Source organism: Microcaecilia unicolor, chromosome 3, assembly GCF_901765095.1.
Source record: "Microcaecilia unicolor chromosome 3, aMicUni1.1, whole genome shotgun sequence".
In the NCBI taxonomy this organism is placed as follows: domain Eukaryota; kingdom Metazoa; phylum Chordata; class Amphibia; order Gymnophiona; family Siphonopidae; genus Microcaecilia; species Microcaecilia unicolor.
In genome coordinates this window covers 211,147,372-211,170,416 of record NC_044033.1, presented here as the reverse complement: position 1 = coordinate 211,170,416, position 23,045 = coordinate 211,147,372, and the positions used below count along the sequence as shown (strand labels likewise).

The window sequence follows — 23,045 nt, the reverse complement described above, 5'->3', positions numbered from 1 at the left end:
TGTTTCTTTCTTCCCCTTGCTTACGTGGGGAACTGTTGTTCTTTTTTTCTCATTGATATTGCTTTGTCAATACAAATACTGGCTAATAGCACATATCCACTCATCGGAAATGGTCTGGAGAGATGATGAACAATCCTGATAAAATGTATAAATTGTACATTACACTTTAAAATACTAAACCTTTTTTCTGCAAAGGGAGCACTCCAGATGAGGGTAATTTTCAAAAGCCACTTAATCAATCAGATTTATTTGGTACTATTTTATCCTTGTTAAACTGTTGTGAAGGCTGTGGTCACATCCTGGACAGTATCCTACAGTACATCTTCTCTTACCACCAGCTGGGACATTTATTTATTTCAATTTATTTAAACACTTCATTAAAAAATTGTTTATGCTTATATAGATCTCTCGCTTTGTCCTGGATGTAAAGTTCTATTTACCTGTACTTTAGATCCAGAACAAAAGATAGAGGTGTATCTATCCAGCTTCGTTCTGGATCTGAAAGTACCCATGGCCTGGATTGGCCGCTGTCGTGGACAGGATGCTGGGCTCGATGGACCCTTGGTCTTTTATTTATTACATTTGTACCCCGTGCTTTCCCACAAACAGCAGGTTCAATGGTCCCAGTGTGGCATTACTTATGTACTAATAAATACAATATTTACCAATATTTTAGATCCAGAACAAATTTAAAGCCTCTAATCAGTTTCTGTTAGAAACATAGAACCATGATGGCAGCTAAGGACCAAATGGCCCATCTAGTCTGCCCATCCTCAGTAACCACTATCCCCTCCTTTCCCTACAAGGCCCCACGCTTTCTTAAATTCAGACACAGTCCTTGTCTCCACGACCTCCACAGGGAGGCTATTCTACGTGTCCACTGCCCTTTCTGTGAAAAAGTATTTTCTTAGATTACTCCAGAGCCTACAACCTCTTATCTTCATCTTATAGTTGTAATCAGACAGTACAAAAATAGATGTGTCAGTGTCAAAGGTTTGATGTATTGACTCCATAGCCCTGTTAAGGAAGACATCTGTGCACCTTTTGTTTCAGGGACAGCCACGCGTTTTAACAATAGGAGACTGCATGATCAGAAATCCACTTGTATACAGGCTGCATGAATAGTTTAGCCTATTGTGGATAAATAAATTAGATCTTACCTGCTTGTTTTCTTTCCTTTGGTCCCTATGCACTCACTCCACCCAGCAGCTGGCAACAGAACAACTGGCTTCAAAAGAACCTCCTTCCAATACCAGAAACTGTACCTCAAATAAAAGCTCATTAAGCAGCCAGATGGATGCTACTTATAGTTTTAATTATGTACATCACACGTCTCTCCCCCTATGTCTTTCAGAACAAATAAGTTCTCTTACTAAGAAACATGCAGCATACCATGACCGTATCGAAAAAGAATTAGGCCGGTGTCAAAGGAAGAGGTGAACACACACACACATTAGTGGGTGTAAATCTGTAGAATATGTCAAATCATAAATATACACAAGTATATATTACATACTGCACAGCTTATATTACACATGTAATATAAACATTAAATATAGATTTCTATAACCACACTATAGTATCCATTTTTGAAGGTTCCCCCCCCCGTAAACCTCCCATGATGAGAGAGAAAAAAGCACGTGCATAAAGCTGGGCTGCCTCTTGGGCGGAATTAGATGTATTTAGATTTCTTCTCATGGGATGGGGAAGCAGTGAAGGATTTTGGAGAGATGAGCTGTATGTGTAAACTGCCCTTCTGAGAGCCAGAGAAGGGGTAAGGAGAGACGCTTCCACATAGTGAACCGCTGTCATACAGAGAGATCCTAGCTCAAGGCCTCTCCATTACTAATCAGTCAGTCACTCTGCACTGTCCCGGATCTCATCAGTGCTTCTGACCATTTCTCCATGATAAATGCCAGAGTAAACAATTCAAAGCAGGTCTGTCCTCGGCCACTCCCAGGGCCACGAGCAGGCCAGCCAACAAGCGCTTCACCCTGTTCACAGGGGGCTGTGCTGGCATCAGCTGCATAGAAGGAAAAGGGGGACAAAGATTAGTGCAGGCATTTTAATATCCAGGCTACCTCATTATAAATGACAGGAGCTCAGAAACTGGAGACCTTGAAAGGTCAAAATCTATGTCTTTAAAAGAGGAACCACACCCCGTCCTCCAAATAATAGCTTTAAAATCCTAAATTAATCTCCAGGCCTCCTAAAAAAATCTCAGCTTCCCCCTGCGAAGGAAGAGGAAAGGAGAAATTAGATCTTACCTGCTAATTTGCTTTCCTTTAGTCCCTCCGGACCGGACCAGGATTGGACTGATGGGTTGTGCTCGCCTACCAGCAGGTGGAGACTGAGAAAAAACTCTGACTCTAGAGAGCCAATAGGAGCCCTGGCCATGTGACCTTAGCCTCAGTATTTGAATAACAAAGCAGGAAAGAAAGAAAGACCTTCTGTGCCGTATGGAATCCTAGCAGCCACAAAGCACTCGGCAACGCCAAGTATCAGAGCTCACCAGCAACTCTCACCAGAGAAGTGGTATGGCCCGATATGTATTACAGCTCACCAGCAACTCTCACTAGAGAAGTGGTATGGCTCACTTGTACTATAGCTCACCAGCAAATCTCACCAGAGAAGCGATATGGCTCACATGTAATATAGCTCACCAGCAACTCTCCCCAGAGAAGTGGTATGGCTCACGTATAATATAGCTCACCCGCAACTCTCACCAGAGAAGTGGTATGGCCCACTTAAGATTTTATATATATTCCATCAACTGAGCTTACCAGCAACTCTCACCAGAAAAGTGGTAAATCATATTTAAGGTTTTATAGATATTCCAGCAACTGAGCTCAGCCACAACTCTCACCAGAGAAGTGGTATGGCGTATTTAAGGTTTTATAGATAGATTCCAGCAATTGAGCTCACCAGCAACCACCAGAGATGTGGTATAGACCACGTAAAGTTCTGTATATATATAGTATTGTTCCACGAATCGTAAAGGAATGAATACACTTCCTACTGAATACACTTCCTACTTAATAAAAGAAGCTAAAGAGTAGAGAGAACATGGGAGGGGCCTGGTCCGGTCCGGAGGGACTAAAGGAAAGCAAATTAGCAGGTAAGATCTAATTTCTCCTTCCTTAGCGTCCCTCCGGACCGGACCAGGATTGGACTGATGGGAAGTACCAAAGCAGTAATCTGAAGGGAGGGACCCTATGAAAACTGCAGAGAAATGTTCATGCTGCATAGACCACCTGGCGACAACTAACATGTAGTGTGTCCCAATGAGCAAAATAAAATGAAACTAGGACTAAGTTGCCAACTTACCAATGTGCACCGAGAGCACCAAAAATCGCCGTAGTAAGAATAGAGCCCGCTTCTGAAGTTGTGGAATATGTTGTAATACGCTGTGGAACTGCCCTCTCAGCGAGAAGAGAAATAGACATTCTCATTTCCTTGATCCTTCGCGATATAGCGGGTTAGAAACAATGAAAAACTTTTACGCCTACTGGCTAGAAGGACAAAACCAATAAGAAAAAACCGATTGGGAAAGGTGAAAACTTTAAACTACAGCAGACCGAAAAGAAGTTACCAACTGTAGAAGTATTCCACACATAGATCTACTTGCTGCAATGGCTACTGGGAAATACTGCTTGAAGAGGAAAACTTTATAGAAAAAGTTATGGCTACTAGAAAACAGAACTTTAAGAGTCTGTTCACCTAGTTCACCTAGCTGGTGGACGAAGCGGGAGGTACAGGTGCAGGACTCCTTTAAGAAACCGCTTTGACAGTGGATGCTGCATAAGCGTGCGGTTGTCAACAGTATCATGCATCACTGATAGAGCTGCCAAATGAACTCTAATGGATGAGTAAGACAGACAAGATTTCGCAAGATGCAGAAGATATTCCAAAACATGCAAAATGGATACTGTTTGTGGAATGAAGTGGCGAGAGGAGTACCACAGAGTGAACCGTCGCCACTTTGATTCATAGGACTTTAATGTAGATTTCTGTCTGGAAGCAATTAAAACTTGAAGTACTTCCTGCGAAAATATCAAAGATGTTGCAGACCCAGTAACCACGCCATAAGTTTGAGTGACTGGGGGTCCGGATGTAGAAGGGTGCCTTGGTTCTGCGTAAACACCTAGTGAGATGATGGAAGAAACGCATAAAGAAGGTTGAAAAACCCCTGCTGGACGTTGGCATCTGTCCCTGTCTCCGTCAAGACTGTTGCTGAACGGAAGAAGCAAGAAATGTTCGTGAGCCTGAAGGCAAAAAGAGATAGCCCTGAAATGTCGCAGTGAGGAAGTAAGGCTGAAAAAATGAGAGTCCATTCACCTAAATGCAGGGTGACACAACTAAGAAAAAATGAGTACAAACTCAAGAGTATACTCTTAACTCCTCCTTGGCGGATGACATAACCCATTGCCATGGCAAGGACCAACATAGCTCTCTCCGCCTTGTTTGTCAGTAGGGAAAACAAAATTCACCCGAAGGTAAAACGAATTGCTGAGGTCCCCCAGAAAAAAAATATATAAAAACAAGCTTCTGCCAAAAAGTGTACTGCACGAAGCATCCCAATGACAGAACTAAGGTTCTTGAGATAACTAGATGACACTTAAATAGCGCGATTGATGACCCTGAGATTCGCAATAGGATGAAGGAAAATTCCTTCTTGGGCATTAGAAAGTAAAATTGCATTCTGCAGAATAGAGCGAGAAAATGGCCGAAGGCCCAAGGTCACCAAGAAAAATATAAACTGGGATGTTTGCAGAGGAGACAAAAGACTGTGCGCCAACCTGACTAAACAAAGAGAAAATCAGAGATATCTGATGAGAGATCAAATGAGAGATCAAATGAGAGGCCTGGCTACAATCACCACCCAACCTAGAGACTGTAAGAAATGCAACACCCGGTGCGTGACCTGAGAACTCTGCTGATAAGACTTTCTCCAATTAGGCAGTCGTCTAGGTAAGAATGAAATGACCCTAAGAGCGCAATGAACATCCTCTTAGATCTATAAAAGAACGGAAGAGAGAGTACTGCTGAAAATGACCGGTTAATGCATAAGCAAAAAACTAGCCATTCTCTGGACCCTGAGGAGAAGAGGAAGGGTGACCAAGGACACCAGTTAAATAGGGCTACAAACTCCAACCCTATCTCTATGGCGTTCCATAGTTGGGTAAGTTCTGAATATAGAAAGTTCTGAATATAGGAGTCCACCAGCTATGGTAGTACGCTCCGGACAGAAAAAAATTGTCCCAGTATGAACGTCTGATTCACCGGCCTGTAATTTCTTGGATCTCCCTAATCCACATACCACTAATCCACGTACCACGGTCATGCGTCCTCCCTCACTGAGATGTAGATTGTAAGCTCCTTTGAGCAGGGAACGTCCTTCTTTGTTAATTTGTACAGCGCTGCGTAACCCTAGTAGCGCTCTAGAAATGTTAAGTAGTAGTAGTAGTAGTAGTACCAGACTCACACCCAATAGATATGAATGTTGAGCTTGTTTCAGGTTAAAACACCGAACCTAGGCCCAGGGTCCCCGGTGTTCCTAGTGGTGAACAGCCATGGCAAATATTGTATGCGTTAGTTTGCAGAATTACTGCAAAGCCTTGCTTTTGGAGCAGAGATTTCTGTTCGATACTCTCGTGAGAGGTTTTTTTTTTTTTTTTTTCTTTAATGCTGTTCTGGCTGTAGAAAGGTGGACATTTGAGCTTCCCCAGAATGGCAAAACTTATGTACCTATGCCCATTAGATATGAATGCTGGACTTGATGGACTTTAGGCCTTACCCAGCATAACCATACTTATGTACCTATGGTATAAATACACAGGAAGTGAGTGAATCCCCTTCCAATTGAAAGAACACTCTGGAGTGAAGGCGCATAGAATGAAAATGAAAAAGGACAAACTTGGAAATTACCTGTAACGAAAAAAGTGAAGTTGTGCCACAGCCACTTGGTGAAGGCAGTGTAGACAAGACTGTATCTGAATTCAAGAAAGCTTGATATAACATCAGGTCTCTAAGGAAGAGGAAGAGATAGCAGATGGTATGTATAGGCATACTGGACCAAACCAGGATGTTTATAATCTGCCAATGCTGAACTGATAGAGTAGAGACAAACACGAGTAGATGGTTTGAGGACCGTCCACTATCTTTAAGTGAAAGGATGACTTTATTCTCTAAGTGACCATATGTCCTGTAAAAACCAGAAGAAAGCTAAAATGAAATATGAGAGGCTTCAAGGCAGTTGGAAAAGAAGGGAAGACATGAATAAAGCATGCCTGCTAAGGCAGCTGAGTGACTGGGAGCTTGGTAGACAGGACTGTCCCTCAGAGAATATGAAAGAGCTGATATATCCCCATGGCATCTGAACAATATACTGTATGCCTCTAGAGAAGGCTTCTTAAAGCCGGAAAAAGAAAACACTGTATAACACTACAGCCATTGAGAGTGATTGTCTGTTAAGTTCTTAAAACACTATATAACATCATAGGCATGGAGTAAAATGCTTGAAAGGAACTAAGATATTATGGTCAGAATTGCAAAGTACCAATCAATTGACTCTTAGACAATGTAGTCCTATTCATCAGGGAATGAGAAAGACAGAAATTTACTCTATGCCTATAGAGAAAGTTTCTAAAGTTCTTAAAACACTGTATAATACTACAGCTATTGAGGAAAATGCTTGAAATGAATTATGATATTATATTATGATAAGATGTAGATTTTCCACCAGGCAATGAAAAATGACTGAGCACCAGAAAAAACTAGTGTTAACAGCCCCGTGATACATAGAAACTTAAAAGAAGAAAAGCTTGTTATATATCCATATATGAAAGGAGCCCCCTTTCAACCAAATATTGCCTGCTGATGTGAAGAGCATTTTAGAATACGCCGTTCAGCACATACAAAAGTGTACACATTTTGGAGCCGAACTGCTCTATGAACTGCAGCCTTACCTTCAGCAGAGAGATCCCCGACTGATAAGATGGAGGGAGAAACAAAATGGCCGCTGTTCGCGCCACTGGCCCCGTGGCAATCGACAGCGCGCCCGACACCTCCGAACAAGCGGAGCCCAGTGGAACGTTGAAGAAACAACAGCCGGCGAAAAAGGCCCCGAAAAAACCGGAGGCAGCACCGGACCCGAAGAAACCTAGAAGGGAGAGCAAAATTTACACGTTCCGGCTGCGTGAACTGCGCGACGCTGACCGACAGCAGCTGTTTGAACTTTTAAGCCATATCGGAAAAAACAGGTGGCCGCGCTTACGCGGTTCGCACCTTTCTTTTTTTTTTTCTTTTCATTTGTTTAAACTGCCGCCGCCGCCAAAACGCAAGAAAATGGAGGAAATTAAATCTGACGAGAAAAATCGCTGTTTAAAGTCACAGATACTGAATTATTTTCTTCTGTTTGTTTTTTTTTTTTTATAACCCCTCAATCATAATAAAACACTGGAGCTGCCTGCTCGTTAGAAGTCTGGGGAAAGAAAGGCTGCTTCTTTGAATTTCCTTTTATTTGATTTAATTCTTTTAAAGCAGCTACCTGTTAAAAGTGGCTGCCTCTCCCAAAGACGGTACACCTTTCCAGAGAAAGGGACGGCCCTTCCCTGCTAAGCCAGGGAGATGGGGAGGAAGGGGGGTGGACTCGAGACACCCGAGTTTAACACCCCCGAGGCTGTCAAAGAAAGAAGAGAAAGGAAACCCTGTCAAGCCTCTAAATAAGATTCCAGGCACAGAAGAATTATCACAAATATCTGTAATATCTAAAGAGAAAAGGAGAGAGACTAATGGGCTCACTTCCTACCTGCTGGGAGACTGAGAAAATACTGGGGCTAAGGTCACATGGCCAGGGCTCCTATTGGCTCTCTAGAGTCAGAGTTTTTTCTCAGTCTCCACCTGCTGGTAGGCGAGCACAACCCATCAGTCCAATCCTGGTCCGGTCCGGAGGGACGCTAAGGAAGTCACTTGTTGCTGCCACACCTGAGTTGCTTAATCATGACAGACTTGCCATCTGAAGCCCCTTTAACTCACCTTATCGACCTTATGCCGGTATATCAGTCCATCAGGCCCCACATAGAAGGTGGAATATGCATCATAAGTCCTGGAATATAAAGAGAATAGTGAAAGTGGGAAAGGAATCCCTAACCAGCTCAGACACTTCTAAGACCGCAGATGTCCCCAGCTACACCTCACCTGTACAGCTCAGACTTGTCCCTCTTGTAGAAGCGAAACATTAAGACATGGAGGGGCAGACCTATCACCCGCCAGCGGGCCTGGATCGTCCAGTTTTCTGGGTGTTGGGTTAGTTTCAGCACCTCCATGTGCAGATCTACAAAGTAATTCCAGGCTAGGAACCGGCAGAGAGTAAGAGAAGCCTGATACATAGCACGACCCCTAGAAAGACAGATAAGTGTGTGGGGAAAAAAAAAGGTGAAATTAGGCCTTACCTGCTAATTTTCTTTCCTCTAGACCCTCCAGACCGGTCAAGACGCTTGGTTATGCATGCCTACCAGCAGAGGGAGACTGAGAACACTAACTTCAAACTGAGTACATATAACCTGTGCTAGCCCTCTATCTCCAGTATACACTTAGCAAAGCAGAGAAACAAATCCCTGGAACAGTAACTCTGAAACTAATAGAACCCCTGTACCTGGAAAACTAATAGTTAAACACCAACAGTGTGCTTAAACAGATGAAACGCCCAGGCGTCCCACTCTGCAGAATATTAGAGTCAAAGAAAGTTCTCCGACCATACTGAATACAAAATGAACAGACATAGCAGAACACGGCTCAAAATACTTCTGATAATTGACACGGCTGAAAAATACTTCTGATAAGAGACAGGGCGTCCAAGATGGCGGCGGTTCCCGCCAAAATCGGGACCGCCGCTGAAGCGCCAAACTGAGCCGCACAAACCTCCTGCGATCCCGCAGAAGGAACCTCCGCTGCTAACACCGGTGGCGCGAGGGATAGGGCCTTGGGCTCTCCACAAAACCGGCAGGGACCGCCAGCCGCGTCAACACCCCGACGCGCGCACAGCCGGCAACGAAGCAACTTCCCCGACATACTCGCGCCTCAGAAACAGCTGATTACAACCGGCGAAAATAAAAGAAAGAAACAACACTCACCGGCACTTAATTACTGGCTCAGCTCTCCCAGCCCGGCTGAACAACTCCGGAAACACCGGAGTGCAGCTCCTGCAGCTCTCCACACGAGGTGTGCTCTTTTTTTTTTTTTTTAACTTTATTTGAGCCCTGCTGCTATAATCTGAATGGCACTCAAGGCTGCAGGATTAACACTGCAGCCGAGGCACAACGCTGCCCAAAACGGGAGAGCCAGTCGGGGGGAGGGACCCGGCCACCCGGGTGTGACACCCCAGAGGGGACAATGGCAGGCCCCACCGGACCTACCAACCCCTTGCACACCACAGAGTTCCAGGCACAGGGATTAACTGTTCTTTCACCAACTTATCCCCAGAAAATAACTGAAAATTAACTAGTCTCACAAAACGGAACCTAAATCCTACCAGACCGGACAAGCTGCACAGGCTGCATGTCTACCCTCTGCTGAGACTGAGAAAATACTGGAGATAGAGGGCTAGCACAGGTTATATGTACTCAGTTTGAAGTTAGTGTTCTCAGTCTCCCTCTGCTGGTAGGCATGCATAACCAAGCGTCTTGACCGGTCTGGAGGGTTGCTGAGGAAGCTCAGTTGCAGCATGTGACCAACAGCAAGCTTGACAAACGTGTGAGAGCAGCTGAGAATGCAGCACATGACCTCTAACTAGAGAATGACACAGAGACAAAGTTTGTCCCCTACCCCACCCCGTCCCTGTGGTTACCACAGGTCCCGGTCCCTGTGTCATTCTCTACCTCAGATCAACATTCCCCTTAAAGTGTGCAGGAATCCACCATGTTCCTTAATCTCTGAGCACTCTACCAGAACCCTTATCCACACTCTTATCACCTCTCACCTTGATTACTGCAACCTGCTTCTCACCGGCCTCCCACTTAGCCATCTCTCTCCTCTTCAATCAGTCCAAAACTCTGCTGTGTGACTCATTTTCCACCAAAGTCGCTATGCTCACATTAGCCCTCTCCTTAAGTCACTTCACTGGCTCCCTATCCGTTTCCGCATTCAATTCAAACTTCTCTTATTGACCTATACGTGCATTCACTCTGCCGCTCCCCAGTACCTCTCCACTCTTGTCTCCGCCTACGCCCCCCTCGGGTACTCCGTTTTGTAGATAAATCTCTCTTATCCGTCCCCTTCTCATCTATCGCTAATTCCAGACTCCGTTCCTTTTATCTCGCTGCACCTCATGCCTGGAATAGACTTCCCGAGCCTGTACGTCTGGCCCAGTCTTTGGCCGTTTTCAAGTCCAAACTAAAAGCCCACCTCTTTGACGCTGCTTTTAACTCCTAACCACTACTCATTTGCCCTGTCCTTTTATCCTCACCTCTTTATTCCCTTGCCTCTTAGTTGTTCTGTCTACCTGTCTTATTTAGATTGTAAGCTCTTTGAGCAGGGACTGTCTTTTCATGTATGATGTACAGCACTGCATATGCCTTGTAGCGCTATAGAAATGATAAGTAGATAGGTAGATAGATAGATAGATAGATAGATAGATAGATAGATAGATAGATAGATAGATAGATAGATAGATAGATAGATAGATAGATAGATGTTCCTACGATGTGCAGCAATCTCATGGGCCAATCAAGTTCTGCAGGCCTCCTGAGGATCCTGAAACCATGATATTGCTGCACTACCCCAACATTAGAAATACAAGTGACTAACTCCCAAACCCCTTAAAAGGGCAGCTCGACCTCCAGAAAGACAGACAAGCACAACAGAGAAAGCTAGGAGTAAAGAGGTATCATCCTGGTTACTGACCGTGTCCTCAGGCGCAGAATTTCATTGTGGAACTCCACGTCCTGCGAGTATATCCCATAGTCGTGTATTTTCAAGAAGAAGTTTGGTAGCTAAGAAAGGAAGGCAGAGAAAGGATCAGCTGCTACTCTCCAAAGTATAAGATAAAATTTACAATCTGCCACAGGATAAAATCTCACAGGTTGCACCCCTGATGTTTTAGGCCCCCGTCACACAGGAAGCAACAGCAGCAAAAAGGTGTGAGAATGTGAGGTTTGGTGTGTGTGGGGGGGGGGTTACATTTAGATCTAAAGGTCTTTTATTCAAATACCTGTAACACAGTTCAACAATAATAATGTGGGCAAAGACTTAGCCTTGAGCTCCAAATTCTGGCTCAAGCTACTGCAGGGAGTGATGGGAACAGGAAAACAGTTCTTTGAGGAAAAGCAGGATGCAGTATGCAGTTATTCTGACTGATCTCAGTATGAGAATCACTCCCCAATGACCATTCCAGAAGCTTTTGAGAGTGGCTCACTGTGCACACATGCACTTGCCAGCCTACCCTGGCCACACGGGACCAGATCAGTTTTGTCTTTTCACATAGCAGTCTGGACAGAGTTCTTGCTTCCTTCCACACAGCTTGCACCTTCAGAGATTTTTCTCATCACAATTGCGGGTTTTCTGTGTTCTTTACTTGGTTGTAAGTGCTTGAATGGGGTCAGTGCGTGCTCGCTCGCTCGCTCACTCTCTGTTCCATTTTATTTCACTAGTTAGAAAACCTGGAAATGCTGAAAAACTTCTAATTTTCCACGGCCCACTAGACCCCCTTAGGCCTCAGGCACCCCAGCAGGAGTTTTTCACCATCAAGCCTTTGATTTTGCTGTGGATATTTTTCTCACTGTGTCCCAGAAAACTCCCAATGGTTTTAAAAGGTGCATCTGGTACAGAAGGACCATTTCATAATTAGTGCCCGTGACTCATACATAGTAACATAGTAGATGACGACAGGTTGTCCAAAAAACTTTATGTTTGTTACTTACTTGTGTACAGTTGGCTTTTTCACCTTATTTTTGTGTCAGACAGAGCCTAGTAGCTAGGTATTCCCATCAGCCAGAATAACTGCATCCTGCTTGTCCTCAGAGCAAGCAAAGTTACTTCTCCTGTAGCAGGTGTTCTCCGAGCAGAATGCACAGTCTGACTGCCCTGCCCCCCTCCCATTGGAGCTGTATTCTTTCAGCTATAGTATTAGACTCTTCTGGTCCTGTGTGGTGATAGGCATGAAGGCATGCGCTTACGTGATGTGCCACTGTCAAAGGCTTCTGGAATATTGCTGAAGAACGACTCCCAGGCTGGGATCCATCGAATGACATTGTCTATCAGTAAGATTATGCACCCTGCTGTTCTCGGAGAACATCCACTACAGGAAACCAGACCCTTTCATTTTGCTCTTCACAGCAACTAAAAAAGAAGCTGGGGAGAAGCAAGCTTGTTTCTCTTTTCAGCTCTAGGTGCTCTCTCATCCCTGGCTCTTTTTTTGGTGGCATTACTATGTGGTAGTTTTTCACGAATGCTTCCACCCCCCTCTAACGGTTTAAAATCGACCTCCAACAGTTTTACAGGTAGATGGTCACTGGGGCTCACCTCACACCGCAGCTTTTCATACATCACAGCGAGATGCTCCTCCATGTTGGGACTGTCTTTCCCTGGAACATGGGCTGCTCCTGCGCTTCCCTTTGCTCGGAAGGACAGCAGCTGGCTGGGGCTCAGGCCATTGGCATGGTATGGAGTCCTGCACAGCTCATTGTCAAAAAGGCTGCAGAAGGAATCTAAGTAGCAGCCATTCAGGTCACAGGCCCCAGACTCCACAACAATATCATCCTCTCTGCATCCATCCACAGTGGTGACTGCGCCAACAAGCAGTTCCGGAGGTGGCTGTAGCTGTAGTTCCGATAGGTGTTGACGAAGCACATTTGGCCGCGTCTGGTGCTTCTTTAAGTCTAGCACTGTGGAGAAGGCTTCATGGCCTTGGGCTCTGAGTGAGAGCGACATCCTGATCTTCCCTTTGCAATCTTTAGTATAACACGGCACTGGGACTTCTTTCACCGGGCAGCCTGTAGGACACAACCTGTAAGAAGGGGCAAGGAATGCAGCCATGGCAAGTTCCATGTAGCGGTGTCTCTGAGGCAAGGCCAGAGGATCTGGGTGCAGGAATTCATTCGACAGCTGTATCACAGGGTCCCAGTGTGAGTCCTGGTACTAAGGGAAAGAGAGGAGAAAAAATAAAAGATAAAGAAGGGGTTCAATTAGAGCGATACATTTACATCCAGAGATCAGAGGGATAGGTGATTCGGAGTTTTTGTTGTCGGCCTTTGCGGATGATCTGCTGGTTCGTTTTACACATCCGTTTCAGTCACTTCCGGCTTTGTTGGAACTTTTTCACGAATTTGGGGATTTAAGCTTAATTATACTAAATCTTTAGCATTGGCTTCTGGGGAGGCTCAGAGGAGAGAGTGGGGAGCGAGTTTCCCGCTTCAATGGGCAAAGGAGTCTATTCGTTATCTGGGGCTTCGGCTGTCTATGAAAGTATCGGACATATACCATCTGAATGTGACGAGACTATTATGAGAAACAGAGGACAGGTTACGCAGGTGGGTGTCTCTACCTCTTACATTATATGGGCATATTCAGCTGTTTCGGATGGTAGAGTTCCCCAGATGGTTATATTGTTTAAGACTCTTGCCTGTTTCTTTATATCAGCGAGACATTAAGTCACTTTATCGTATAGTTGGGCGATACTGCTGGGGGGGGGGGGGGGGGGGGGAAGAAAGCTAAGCTTCCGCTGTCCTTGTTAATGGGGCATTGGAGAGAAGGGGGTTTGGGGTTGCCGGATCTCAAGCGGTATAACACAGCCTGTTTGTTGCGGCATTTGGGAGACTGGTTTTTTGATCGATATGACTATACGTCGAGGCAGTTGGAAAGACAGTACTTTGCCCCTTGTCATTTTTATTTTTTGATACAGGCACCTAGAGATAATGTCCCAGTATATCACTTGGAGAGTGCTCCAGTTTCAGCCCAAGAAGAGGAAATCGCTCTTGCTGGGACAGACCCTCTAGGTAGCCGCAGGGTTAGCCCCGGGTGGATGCTAGGCGTTCTTTGACAAGCAGTAATATTTGTCTGATGAGATCTTAATTGTTTGTTTTGTGAGATTTTGCTTTACTGTGTATGGTTTTTTGTAAACCACATAGTAATTAGGCGGTGTATAAAATTTTAAAATAAATAATAAATAAATGTAATAGGACCTTCAAGAAACCTTTCACCTGAAAAAAATGTCCCCAGTGCAAATTATCATAATCACAACTACATTTTAAGGTTTCAAGCAGCACCATACTAAGGGCTGTGTGTAGCCACACAGGGCACAAATATGGAGGTGTGCAAAAATTTGCTCCCAGTCCACCATCTCCTCTTGCTAGCAGGGTGGTGGTGGTGGGGGGGAGTGGTCTCAATTACCGGATGCTAAGCAACTGCTATGAGACAGGAAAAGGCATATTTCCTATCCTGTGCCAAATGAACTACTTTATTTAGAGGAACAGTTAAAACTAATTTTACCCCCTTCCTCCCCCAAGAACTTAACAGACATCCCAGCGCATACTGCTGCAATGACTTCCAAACCTCTCAACACACACAGTAAAAGGAACAGGCAGATGACAGAGTTGCCAGTTAGTTCCAGATCTACCACACAGGGCTGTACTAGGCCTGGGTTTATCCCTACTTCATGCAGGCTTGTAGTCCAGATTTCCTTAACTGTATGATGAAAGAAAAGCAAGTCCCTGCATGCAACAAGGTAAAACCAGGCCTGGACCAACACTGTTGAGCAAACCCAGGGCCAGGGCCAACCTAACCATTGATTAGGTAAGAACAGGAGTTGCCAAGGGCAGGAGTTTCCCCAAATCCGGTCCTGGATTACCCCTTGCCAGTCAGGTTTTCGGGATATCCTCAATGAATATGCAAGAACCTGATTTGCATATACTACATTATATGCAAATCTCTTTCATGCATATTTGTGGATATCCTGAAAACCTGACTGGCAAGGAGTACTCCACTGGCCTAGGGCAGCAATTTCTTGGGGCAGGAAAGTGCAGCTGTCAAAGGTAAAATTATGTATAATCATACCTGATAATTTTCTTTTGTTAATAATAATGAACAGAAATATAATGAAAAACTGTTGAATTGTATGAAGTTTCTATGGTCAGTGGAATGCAGGCATTAAAGGCAAAAGAGATATGAGTCCACAGGCTTGTGAAAACAATAATGAAGTCATAGAACGAAGAGGGAGTTATAGAATTAACCTTGAGATGAGCAGCCTACTGTGAAGCGGAGACAGGAGGCTGTAAAGGGGGGAGAGAGAGTCTGTGCAAGGTACCAGAAAGAATGTGTTTGTAAGATAAGAAATGTGAGAACGAGCTTCAAAGAGAGAGGGTTGATGACGTACACATTGGGTTCAGTGTGAAAGAAAGTGAATATAAACAGAGTAGCATATGTGTGACCTGAGCAAAGCAATATCAAAGCTGAGCAAATATATATCTCTGTATTCCTGCTAAGCAAATATATATAAATCTTTGTATTATCGATAAATATAGGCTTTGCTTCCAGGTGGGCGTTACCCTCCTGCCTCTGTTCGACGGAGAACAGTTGATAAAAATAAAAATATTTTTGATTATTCTTTTTATAACAGGTGTCAGTTTCTTTATTTACACACATATAGGGTGTAAATCTACACTTTCCATTAATCATAGCTGATCAATCCATAGACTGGTGGGTTGTGTCCATCTACCAGCAGGTGGAGATAGAGAGCAAACTTTTGCCTCCCTATATGTGGTCATGTGCTGCCGGAAACTCCTCAGTATGTCGATATCAAAGCTCCATCCGCAGGACTCAGCACTTAGAGAATTACACCCACGAAGGGACACTCTGCCCAGCTCACCACCGCCGAAACGGGGGAGGGGAATTAACCCAGCTCATCCCCACACAAGTGGGGGAGGGGAATCCGTCCAGCTCATCCCCGCGGAGCGGGGGAGGGACACCACACCCGCCGATGCGGGGGGATCTGGCTTATCCTGCAACCGCAACCGCGGGAGGAGCTGACTGACCCTAACACCGCCGAAGCGGGAGGGGTACAAAGCTGCCCTACAGCCGCACGAAGCGGGAGGGAGTGCCGGCAGAATTTTAAGTCTCAATCCAGCCCCGTAAAACGGAGGGGAGAGGAATGCAGCAGCTCACTGTAACACAAACTCGTCTTAACTCTTGAAGAATCCAAGTGAAAAAACTTGAACACGAAGACTTTCTGAAGTAACTGAAGACTAAACTTGAACCTGAAATGCAACCAGAATAAAAACAGTACAGATATCTGGGAGGGGCTATGGATTGATCAGCTATGATTAATGGAAAGAAAATTATCAGGTATGATTATACATAATTTTACCTTCCATATCATCAAGCTGATCAATCCATAGACTGGTGGGATGTACCGAAGCAGTACTCACCCAGGGCGGGACATTGAAATCCCTGACCTCAACACTGAAGCTCCAAACCGGGCCTCCGCCCGTGCAGCCACAGTCAAACGGTAATGCTTGGAGAATGTATGAGCCGAAGCCCAAGTTGCCGCCTTGCATATCTCTTCCAAGGAGACGGATCCGGCCTCTGCCATCGAGGTCGCCTGAGCTCTCGTGGAGTGAGCCTTCAGCTGGATAGGCGGCACCTTCCCCGCGGCCACATAAGCCGCTGCAATGGCTTCCTTGACCCATCTTGCCACTGTAGGCTTAGCAGCCTGCAGACCCTTACGAGGACCTGCAAACAGGACAAACAGATGATCCGATTTCCGGAAATCATTGGTCACTTCCAAGTATCTGATGATGACTCGTCTCACATCCAGATATTTAAGAGCAGAGTACTCCTCTGGGTAGTCCTCCCTACGAAAGGAAGGGAGACAGAGCTGCTGATTCACATGGAAGCGAGAAACAATCTTGGGCAGGAAGGAAGGCACTGTGCGAATAGTCACTCCTGCCTCAGTGAACTGCAGAAAAGGCTCTCGACATGAGAGCGCCTGGAGCTCGGAAACTCTTCTGGCTGAAGTGATAGCCACCAAAAAGACTGCTTTCAACGTCAGGTCTTTCAGAGATGCCCTCGACAAGGGTTCAAAAGGCGGCTTCTGCAATGCTCTTAGTACCAGGTTGAGATTCCACGCAGGCACCACTGAGTGCAGAGGAGGGCGCAGGTGATTAACTCCCTTGAGAAAGCGCACCACATCTGGCTGCGAAGCCAGGGAAGCACCCTTCAGGCGGCCCCTGAAGCAAGCCAGAGCCGCTACCTGGACTTTAAGGGAACTGAGCGACAGGCCTTTCTCCAGACCTTCTTGCAGGAATGCCAACACTGAAGAAATTGGAGCAGTGAAGGGAGAAAGTGAGCCTGCTTCACACCACGCTGCAAAGATACGCCAAACCCTGGCGTAAGCCGTAGAAGTAGAGCGCTTCCTCGCTCTCAGCATAGTGGCGATGACCTTGTCTGAGAAGCCCTTCTTCCTCAGACGCTGCCGCTCAATAGCCAGGCCGTAAGACCAAAGGGGGAGGGATCCTCCATCACCACGGGACCCTGATGTAACAGGCCCTGCTCCACTGGCAGCCGCAGAGGATCGTCGACTGAGAGCCTGATCAAGTCCGCATACCAGGGACGCCTGGGCCAATCCGGACCCACCAGAATTACCCTGCCGGGATGCTTTGCCACCCGGTCTAGCACCCTGCCCAACATGGGCCAGGGCGGGAACACATAGAGAAGCTCTTGTGTCGGCCACTGTTGGAGAAGAGCATCTACTCCCAGGGATCGAGGGTCCCGTCCTCTGCTGAAAAAGCGCGGCACTTGGCAATTGGCCGATGACGCCATCAGATCTAGGCTCGGCTGGCCCCAGCGCTTCGTGATGTCCAAGAACGCCTGAGCAGATAGCTGCCACTCTCCGGGCTCCAAGGTATGGCGACTGAGAAAGTCCGCCTTGACATTCATGACTCCGGCAATGTGGGCCGCTGAAAGCTGCTCCAGGTTCGCTTCCGCCCACTGGCAAAGATTCATAGCCTCCTTGGCTAGAGGGGCGCTCTTGGTACCTCCCTGGCGGTTGACATAGGCCACAGCCGTGGCATTGTCCGACAGGACCCGTACAGGCTTCAACCCCAGTACCGGGATGAACTCCAAAAGCGCCAACCGAATGGCTCTGAGTTCCAGGAGGTTGATAGACCACTTTGCCTCTGCAGGAGACCAGAGCCCCTGCGCTGTCCTTCCCAAGCAGTGGGCTCCCCAGCCCGACAACGAGGCGTCCGTCGTGACGACAATCCACTCTGGGGTCACCAGAGGCATTCCCGCAGACAACTTGTCTGTCTGCATCCACCAGCTCAGCGCCTTGCGCACTGCTGGGTCCAAGGGAAGGCGCACAGCATAATCCTCCGACATCGGAGTCCAGCGCTGCAGCAAAGAGTGTTGAAGTGGTCTCATATGAGCCCTGGCCCAGGGCACAACTTCCATCGTGGCCGTCATAGAGCCCAACAGCTGCACATAGTCCCAAGCCCGAAGGGGAGAGGCTACTAGGAACTGGTCCACCTGAGCCTGAAGTTTGACAATCCGATTGTCTGGCAGGAACACTCTGCCCACTTGGGTGTCGAATCGAACTCCCAGGTACTCCAGGGACTGAGTCGGGCGCAGCTGGCTCTTCTCCCAGTTGATGATCCATCCCAGGGAGCTCAAAAGAGCAACTACCCGGTCCACAGCTTTGCCGCACTCTGCATAAGAGGGGGCTCGGATCAACCAGTCGTCCAGATAAGGATGGACTTGTACCCCTTCCTTTCGTAGGAAGGCCGCGATGACCACCATTACTTTGGAAAAGGTCCGCGGAGCAGTAGCCAACCCGAAAGGGAGGGCTCTGAACTGGAAGTGTCGTCCCAGGACTGCAAAACGCAGAAAGCGTTGATGAGGAGGCCAGATGGGAATATGCAGGTACGCTTCCTTGATGTCCAAGGATGGCAGGAACTCTCCTGCCTTCACTGCCGCTATAACAGAGCGGAGAGTCTCCATGCGAAAGTGCCGCACTTTCAAGGCCCGATTGACCCCTTTGAGGTCGAGGATAGGCCGGACAGAACCTCCTTTCTTTGGTACCACAAAGTAAATGGAGTAACGTCCCTTGCCAAGCTGACTTTCTGGCACCGGAACGACCGCGCCCAGGCGGATCAGATTGTCCAAGGTCTGCTGCACTGCCACAGCTTTGACCGGAGACTTGCAGGGAGAGAGTACAAACCCGTCTTTTAAGGGTCGGCAGAACTCTAGTTTGTAGCCGTCTCTGATGACTTCCAGCACCCACGCGTCTGAAGTTATTGTGGTCCACTCGCCCAGAAACGAGGACAGCCGTCCTCCAATCTGCACTGGGGCGTGGACCAAGACCCCGTCATTGGGTACGAGACCCTGGGGGAGGACCGGAGGGAGCACCTCCGGGACGGCGGTCTCTGCGAAAGGAATGCTGCTTGGGGGAGAAATTCCTCTTGAAGGAAGAGGGGGCAGAGGAACCCGACTTGCCCGGGCGGTACCGACGGGCTTCCTGCAACCGTCCTCTGGAGGTACCGGGACGAGTACTAGCCCGAGCCCTCACCTCTGGTAATTTCTTGCCCTTAGACGTGCCGAGATCGGTCACGATTTTGTCCAGCTCGACCCCAAAGAGCAGCTTGCCTTTAAAAGGCAACCTAGCCAGGCGGGATTTAGAGGCGTGGTCAGCAGACCAATGTTTCAGCCAAAGCCACCGCCGCGCAGAGATTGTCTGAGCCATGCCTTTCGCTGAGGCCCTCAAGACATCATACAGCAAGTCTGCCAAATAGGCTAAGCCCGATTCCAGGGCCGGCCAATCAGCCCTCAAGGAATGATCTGAGGGGGAAGCCCGCTGCACCATAGTCAGGCACGCCCTGGCCACATAGGAGCCGCAAACTGAGGCCTGCAAACTTAAAGCAGCCGCCTCAAAGGACGACCTTAAGGCCGCCTCCAATCTTCTGTCTTGGGCGTCCTTTAGGGCCGTGCCACCTTCCACCGGCAACGCCGTTTTCTTAGTCACCGCAGTGATTAAAGAATCCACGGTAGGCCACAGATAGGCCTCACGTTCACTCACAGCCAAAGGATAGAGGCGGGACATAGCCCTAGCCACTTTAAGGCTCGCTTCTGGGACATCCCATTGAGCCGAAATTAAGGTGTGCATGGCATCATGCACGTGGAAGGTTCTAGGCGGGCGCTTCGTCCCCAGCATAATGGCAGAGCCAACAGGGGCTGAGGGAGAGACGTCCTCCGGAGAGGAAATCTTCAAAGTGTCCATGGCCTGTAACAACAGGTTGGGCAAATCCTCTGGGCTAAAAAGCCGAGCTGCAGAGGGGTCATCCGCTCCATCCGAGCGGGGATCCGTCTCCTCCAAGGAATCCGCAAAGGACCGTTGGGAGACCTCAGACACGCTGCCCTCATCTACATCGGAGGAGACAAATTCCTCCAAGGCCTGGGAATCAACCCGAGGGCGTTTACCTCTGGGAACCTCAACCTCTTTACCAGACGAGGGAGCAGGGGCAGCGTTGTGCATGAGGAAGGCCTGATGCAGCAGCAAAACAAACTCGGGGGAGAAACCCCCCAGACTGTGCACTTCCGCAGCCTGGGCAACAGCCCTAGACGCACCCTCAACCGGCGCTCACAATAGCGGGGGAGAGACATGCTGCGCATCCAAAATGGCGTCCGGCGCGAAACTCCGCGAAGGAGCCGCGCGGGAAGAACGGCTCTTAACTTTAGCCGCTTCTGTGCCGTCGCCCAAATTAAGGGCGTTCATGGCATTAATGTCTCCAACCTCAAGGGCGGCCCAAGAAGAAGCCGTCCGAGCCGCGTGGCCGGCCAAGATGGCGGAGGCGAGGAGCGGGGGGGATGGGCGTTTATGGCGGGAAAAACCGCCACGCCGGAGGAATGACCGGGACATTCATTGGTCACGAAACTGTCACCCAACAAGGGCGAATCAGGCTTTAAGACCCCCGCATCCCCTCTAGAAGCGCTCAAGCGACCCGGGGAGCGACCCTTTGCGCCCTCGCCCTCCGACGCCATATGCCACGAGGAGAAGAATCGGGGAACCCCCTGCCCGCTATAAAAAGGTAAAAATTACCTGCTGTCCGCTCCGAGTTGTAACGACCTGGTGTCCCAGTGAGTAGCTGCAATAGACGCTTAAATAAACGTCGAAATAAACGCCTTTAAGGACGTTCAAAATTTTTTTTTTTTTTTTTTCTTTAACGGAGCCAGCGGGAGGGGGGAGAAAAGGAGGGACCTGGTACCACCAGGTTTGCACTTGCTCAAAAGAGCCCTCAACCCCAGGCACTCAACAAAACCTAAAAATTAGGCTTGGAGGCCTAGCCAGAGCTGCTGCTGTGTGTGACCACCACCTGCTGAGATAGAGAACATACTGAGGAGTTTCCGGCAGCACATGACCACATATAGGGAGGCAAAAGTTTGCTCTCTATCTCCACCTGCTGGTAGATGGACACAACCCACCAGTCTATGGATTGATCAGCTTGATGATATGGAAGCAAGGGTTCTCAACCCAGTCTTTGGGACACGCTAAGTAAATCTGGTTTTCAAAATATCCACAATGCATATACATAAGAGAAACTATTTATTTATAGATGCATTTTTATCCTACATTTTCCAAATGTAATCTACCTAACAAGAACTGAATAATTTGGAACGGAGAACATCAGCTTTGGAACAAACAGCACAGAAAACTAAACAAAATGAAATTTAATATCCTGAAGATTCATCTCAACCTGGAGACTTCTCTAACTGCAATCATAGAAGCAACATCAGAATTTTGGGATTGCTAGAAACTTCTGAGGCACTGATATGATTTGCCTTTCTTTCCTCTTGGCTCCTGAAAATCCTAGATCTTTCCTTTGAGCCTCAATTGGAAATTGAGCAGGCTCACTCTCCTGGCTCCATACTAAAGATGGTGTTTCTACACTAGCTAACAAAACCTTTCCTTTTTTGAGTCTCAAAAAGCGTCCACAGGTGATGGATAGCTGTAAAAGGCTATATTAAAAATGTTAAATATCTATTTTTGAATGTTTATGCTCCTAATATGGTCAGCCCTGATTTTTTTCAGAGAATTGTCACAATTTTTGCTTGAAAATAATGACTGCTGCTTTATTGTAGTTGGTGATTTTAATCTCCTTTTATACTATGTTTAAATTTAGATAGACAGTCTTCTTCAAAGTGTGGTAAATCTTGTTCATGGGGAGAGCTAAATAACCTTATTTCAAATCTAAGGACCCTGTATACAAAGGTGCGCTAGCATTTTTAGCACATGCTAAAAATTAGCATGAGCTAACCGTGTAGATACCCACAGGAATATAATGGGTATCTACATAGTTTGTGTGCACTACAAACGCTAGCATGCCTTTGTAAACAGGGTCCTAAATCTCACTAACCCATGCAGGATAATTTTACTCTGCTCCTCATGAAACATATACCAAAATAGATATTAGATGTGGCTGCCTGTACAAGTTTTCCAATTCTGATCATGCTGATGTATCTCTGACATTATAGACCTATTCAGGAAATCTCAAGGGAGATTTAACAAATGGCCTTCTTCTGGACCCTGATTCTCTTCAGCACTAGAGAATGAAACAGGGACCCGCTGTAACCGCGGGGATGGGGACAGAGCAGGGATGCAGACAGCGTGCATGGGGACGGGGACACTCTTTGTCCCTAAGTCATTTTCTACTTTGAAGCCTGTTAATGAACTGGACTATTATTTATGTTTGAGTGATGCAGACAACGATATTTTGATGTTTTGGAAAAACAAGCAAATATGCTGGCTACAACTAGCAAAATTTGCATGGGGGATGCTGTACATCCTGCTACCAGTACATCTTCTAAGAAGACAACTTCTACTGAAGGAAGGATTGTGGAAGACAGGAGAGCTAGACAGTGCTTCATAGGGCATATTTCTCCCCTCAAGGGCATACAGAACAGTTGTACAGCGCTGCGTAACCCTAGTAGCGCTTTAGAAATGTCAAATAGTAGTAGTAGTAGTAGTATTTTGTACCCCTGGACATTTTAACAGGGTGGATTAG

At 47.0% G+C, this 23,045-nt stretch overlaps 1 protein-coding gene across 2 annotated transcripts in view; it reads right to left on the bottom strand.

The window, feature by feature from the left end:
- Nucleotides 1–1,294: 1,294 nt before the first annotated feature.
- C3H6orf136 (chromosome 3 C6orf136 homolog) overlaps nt 1,295–23,045 on the bottom strand; it is a 38,617-nt gene continuing 16,866 nt past the window's right edge. For both annotated transcript variants that reach the window (XM_030197382.1, XM_030197383.1), the window contains exons 2-6: nt 12,520–13,134; nt 10,903–10,991; nt 8,200–8,400; nt 8,038–8,107; nt 1,295–2,023 (exon numbers count right to left, since the gene is read on the bottom strand). In XM_030197382.1, coding sequence (XP_030053242.1) covers nt 1,883–2,023; nt 8,038–8,107; nt 8,200–8,400; nt 10,903–10,991; nt 12,520–13,134 — 1,116 coding nt within the window. In that variant the 3' untranslated portion in view covers nt 1,295–1,882. The remainder of the gene's footprint in view (nt 2,024–8,037; nt 8,108–8,199; nt 8,401–10,902; nt 10,992–12,519; nt 13,135–23,045) is intronic.